This window comes from Gobio gobio (genome assembly GCF_949357685.1).
Source record: "Gobio gobio genome assembly, chromosome: 2".
In the NCBI taxonomy this organism is placed as follows: Eukaryota; Metazoa; Chordata; class Actinopteri; order Cypriniformes; family Gobionidae; genus Gobio; species Gobio gobio.
Genome location: NC_137098.1, coordinates 59104071 through 59109389, shown reverse-complemented (window position 1 = coordinate 59109389; position 5319 = coordinate 59104071). Strand labels below are relative to the sequence as shown.

The following is a 5319-nucleotide window of genomic DNA, read 5'->3' as shown; positions in this document are numbered from 1 at the left end:
TGTTTCAATACAAAATGCAATGCAATACAACAGTATCATGATTCAGGAAACAAAAGGCTTAAAACGAATCTATTGATTAGTATAAAATGCAATTATACATTTACTATTATTACATATAGATTCAGAAAATAATGCTTAAGGTGACGCAATGGCATGTGTTTGTATTTTAATGTTTAGATGTTTTCCAACCACAAGATTGACCCCCTACACAGCAACAAAACCACACCGTACTATTCTCACGAGACACGGCTCTTTCTCAACAAACTCCCCTCCTTCTTCTCATCAGACTGCCACTGTAATGGAAACAGCAGAATTAAGCTTCAAAACAGCCTAAAATTACGTAATAAGACCGTATTGATGTGTTACACACAGATAATAACATTAATTGTGCACATTCACTTGAACTATGAACAGAATGATAACATAAACATTACAGAGCAAATGTACATTACAATTTATAAATGTCTGTCGGGGGGGGGGGGGGGGGGGGTGGATAAGTGATTTGTTGTAGTTTTTTGTGGCAGATGGAAAGCACTTTTAATAAACAGACATAATTATAGCCATAGGCATAAAAGTTAAAGCAACAAGGCAAATGCGTACCGTAAATACACAGACCAAAGCTATCAAGTAAAGGCAAGGCAGACTTTGATCTATGGATTTCATTCATATCAATAACCCTACCTTACATTTAAAGGAACAAAAAGACCTTCAGGTTGAAAAGAAGCCGTGCTGTTGTTTGTTGTTTGCAGAGGCTGTAGCTTGATGCAACATGCACTTGTGGTTTTGGACTTTGAGCCCACCTATTGCTCAGTTTGCAGCCAACCTGTAAGAATGAAAACAGAAAAGAGCAGACAGAAAACCCCCAGCAGAGCTCACATTTCTGTGGTCAAAAGTTTCCATTCCAACAGTAAGTGCTAGAGTAAAAACTGTTACTTTCAGAAGTATGACAGTGCCTTGCCTCTAAGTTAACCACACCTAAATATCAACACATGGTGTGTTTGGCAGTTAAAACATATTACATAGAGGCACCAAAACACTGTGAATACATTCATTACATAGTCAAGATGAATTAACTTCCTGTCTGTGCTAACACAATAGCAGTGCATTTAGAAATGCATGTAAATGTATCCCTTTAACTACACACTTTTTTCATTTATTCATTGTTTTATTCAATTCTGAGAAGTAATATAGGGTCAAATGTTTCTTACCAAGAATATAAAATAAAGTAATATCGTTTGGAACTAAAGCACAAAAAGCAATCGCATACTTGCTGTTCAGAGTGACTCGCATAATCAAATATGACTTATTTGTGGATTTCCTGGAATATGAGATAAAAAGATTACATCATGATAAAAATATAAGAACATTTTTGGGTTGTACATATTCTTAAATTAGTTCATTATAAAGATCAACAACAACAGTTACTCATTTCAGTTGGCGCTTTTATAGTTTAATATCTTCATAAAAATATATAAAGTGCACAAATAAATCATTTACATAAACAAAAAAGAATTGTCGAGTTTGATTTCATAGTGACATTAAGGCCCACTGATGCATTGAGAGATGTAGTTCATTTTGTTCCATTATGTTGGTCTCTTTTAGGATAACGTTAGTGTGATTTCCAGTCTTGATCTTACTTTCTGTTTTTGAACCATAACATTGTGCTCATCAATAAATGGCAACTATTAAAGGCATAAAGCCAGTTGCCATGATTCAGCACCATGGACAAGGACACTGGGACACTTCAGCACTACTTATTGTGTAAATGTAATTTAAAAATTAAAAGAGATTTAGATTTAAAAACAATCATGATTAAGCTCTGCTCAGCCACCACAGTCTAGAAACTAGGAACGCATCTGCACAGGTCAAGTGACACCCCCTCACATGGAGCTTTAAACACTGAATAACGTTTCCTCAAATTATTTTAATCTTTGTAAAATAGCAAGGGGAAAATGTTTGAACATAACTGTGGAATTGAAATATCCATTTTAAGTCAAATATATATATTTTTAATATTATTTTTGTGTTTAATTATTGGTGTTTATAAAAAAAAGAACCATTTCCTTTACTTGTGAGTGGCACCTTACACCAAAAGTCTATTGCTGGGACAGCCAATGAAATTTGATGTTGTCACGAGAATATTTGAGAATAACCAATCACGTCCAGGATCAGTTTCCATTTGATTTAGTTGCTTGGATTGTGCACATTGCCATCTCTTATTCTTTGCTTGCAAATCAAAGCAACATGAGGGCAGTTTTATTCTTCACCTTTGTTTGTAAGTATGATTGGATTGCTATAAATGACTAATCATTAAATATGACAATTTAACTTTTATAATTTTGCATTAATTAACAGACATTTATACAAAGCAATTTAAATTCTAAAATGAACTTCTTTACGTAAAAGAATTGTATAACACATCTGCACTACTTTTTGCACTCAGGTTGCATCGGGGCACAAAACATTGTGCAGCCAAAACGTTTGCAAACCTCTAAACTTGGAGATGGTGTCACTATTGAGTGCTACTTACCCAATACAGATTATAACAATATGGTGTGGTACAAGCAGGAGATGGGGAAGACACTTCAAGCCATTTCAAAAAGTTACATTTACCTGAAAACGGTTGACTTTTTTGATGGAAATACTGATGGCCGTTTTAACGTAACAATAGAAAAAGGAATTTATAATTTACACATTTCTTTGACTAAAAAGGAAGATATAGCAACATACTTTTGCGGTGTGATAAGGTTGGGAGAGCTGTATTTTGGACCTGGAACATTTTTGATGCTTCATGGTACGTTTTGCCTTTCATTATATAATACCTGAAACAGATAATCATATGAACAAAACAAAAAAAGATTGGTTATAATGAAGAGACTATACGTTATAAAAGTACAATGCAATAAAATACTGTTGCTTTTGCTTTAAAGAAGAACACACCACAACAACAGTTCTTCAGGAGCGAATTTCAGATAAAGTTCACACTGGAGACAACATCACCCTCGTGTGTAGAGTCCACACGGTAGATGAGAAGTGTGCAGGAGGACAGCATGCATACTGGTTCAGAGAGGCTGCCGATGAATCCGGTCCTGCCATCATTTACGCTGATGGAGATATGAAGAAACCGCATGAAGGGAGCTTGGAGGATGATTCTACTACACAGAGCTGCGTTTACACCCTCACAAAGAGGAACCTCAGGCTCTCTGATGCTGGGATTTACTACTGTGCCATACTCGCATGCGGAGAGATACTGTTTGGAAATGGAACTCATCTGGAACTCATATCTGGTAAAGTGTTAAACCCTATTAAGTGACTTACAATTTTTTTTATTATTAATTATTTGTTAATTATGTGTATATTAATAATTATTTAATTTATAATGATTCATCATGCCAGTTAATATTTTTAGGAATATTGTAAAATTATGAATGTTTGTTAACTTGCCATGCACAGCAGAGCAGACTACTGCATCACTCAAACGGTTTTGTTTTATAAAAACTGTAAAACTGTGCCATTTACTGGTCCAAAAATTACATTCAATAAGATTTTAAAACATATTCTGATGTTTAATATAAAGTCTGGTAAAACAATGTTTTCTTGCAGAAAGCGAGTCGACAGCAACTCCATTGTTTCTTATCTTGGTCTCATCAAACACAATTTCTATGATGATAATGATCTTACTTGTGGCCATGCGGTGTAAGGACCCAGGCAGATCATCAGGTATCATATTTAAATGTTTTCAGACTATTTTTGAATTCTTAGTAATATTTGCAAAACTATAAAGCTAACATTCATACTTTTTAGCCTGTTTCAACAGATCTTGTGATCAAGAGACATCTGTAGGTACTCAGGTAAATCCTCGCCATTTTATTTATTTACAGTGATAAGTTGGATGTCATTTTGATGCTATATTTCAGAAGTTTCTAGAACAATTTGAATAACTGTATAATTTCAGATTTGATAGGTTTGTTTCTTCTCCAGTTATTAACATTTTCAGTGTTTAAAACATTTTAGTTCATTCATTTAGTTAATTTGAGTTCACTTTACTTAAAAGTTACTTAAAAGTCACTTTACTTAAATGGTTTGCAACAATTTTGGGTCATCAGGTTGGAGATGCAGATGTGATGACTTACACTTCTGTGAGTTTCAGCAGTAAATCACGGCCCTCTAGAGGACCTAAACACCACAACATTTCCCAGCACAATGATGTCTACTCAAAGATCAGGTCCTAACCAAGCGGCAACCTCCCGCAGTTTCTCTTGAAGCCAATACCGAAGTGCCTCAAACTGCAATTAATCGACTGGCCGCTAGGGACAGGATCCAGAAGGGAGCAGAATCTCATTGAGCCCCATGTTAAAATGGCCAACTTTAGAGCAGAATAAAACATGTTTAGAGCCTGGTACAAATTGTGCTTTTGGTCTATACGGCTCATTTTGCTCTTCATGACAACTGTGAGGGGGGTGAATTTTTTTTATAACTCATTCGTTTATATTATATAAAGCCTTAAAATTCTGCATAATTAAGGGCGTGGCCACTTCGAGTGACAGGTGGATAGCCATTTATCTGCTGTCTGTTAGTCATCGCGTCACTTAAGCCCACGTCCCGCCTTTTTGCCCATTTTCTGTTATCCGGGAGTGACGCGCAGCCAAGATGGCAACGGCCAGCTCGTCCCTACTTTGTGCTTCAGAACGGCTCATCAGAATCCTATGGGTGACGTCACGGACACTACGTCCATATTTTTTTACAGTCTATGGTCCTAACAAAGAAAAACTACTGGAAGACCGTTCCTGTTTTCTGTTCTTAAGTGATCCAAATGTGCAAATGCATAACGTATGATAATATAACATCCAATAAAATCCATTAGTGCAAAGCTGTTGTCTGAACATGGCAATCATTGAGTCTGCTCCTTATGTTGTCTGTCTCCTTGCACCTTTTACAAAATAAAATCACTTTTTCTTTTGTTATTGTATTTTATAATTTATATATTATTTTTCATGAGCTTTGTTACAGAAATACTGCCTAGCTTGGGTAGTGAACACCTCAGATATCAAACCCAAATAATCCCCAAATCCTTTAACAATCCCTTTATTAATAACACAAATTCATAATTGTATCATTGTCTTTGCTTCTTGGGCACTATGAAAAATAATATAGTTTTCCCTATTTTTGGAACTTGTTGAAGTTCTTTGTTGTGCACCTTATTTATACCGCCACACCAAATAACAGAACATGGAACTGATAAAGATATAGTATGGACTCACCAGCATGGTGCCATCTCCTTCTCCCAGAACACCGGAATTTGCTGGGGTATTTGGACTG

General features: G+C 35.6%; 1 protein-coding gene across 1 annotated transcript; it reads left to right on the top strand.

Moving 5' to 3' along the window:
• Window positions 1-2224: 2224 nt before the first annotated feature.
• On the top strand, window positions 2225-4889 carry nitr8 (novel immune-type receptor 8). The gene is made up of 6 exons (XM_079837684.1): window positions 2225-2275; window positions 2444-2794; window positions 2931-3287; window positions 3604-3720; window positions 3805-3851; window positions 4107-4889. Exons 1-6 carry the CDS (start codon window positions 2245-2247, stop codon window positions 4230-4232), a joined length of 1029 nt encoding a protein of 342 aa, XP_079693810.1. The 5' UTR covers window positions 2225-2244; the 3' UTR covers window positions 4233-4889.
• Window positions 4890-5319: the final 430 nt, after the last annotated feature.

What these genes read in the sequence shown, in the direction of transcription:
- nitr8 (XM_079837684.1), top strand. Translation starts at nt 2,245, where the DNA reads ATGAGGGCAGTTTTATTCTTCACCTTTGTTT. An exon ending in TTTATTCTTCACCTTTGTTT is followed by an intron (nt 2,276 to 2,443) that starts GTAAGTATGATT and finishes TTTTGCACTCAG; the next exon opens with GTTGCATCGGGGCACAAAAC. An exon ending in AACATTTTTGATGCTTCATG is followed by an intron (nt 2,795 to 2,930) that starts GTACGTTTTGCC and finishes TTTGCTTTAAAG; the next exon opens with AAGAACACACCACAACAACA.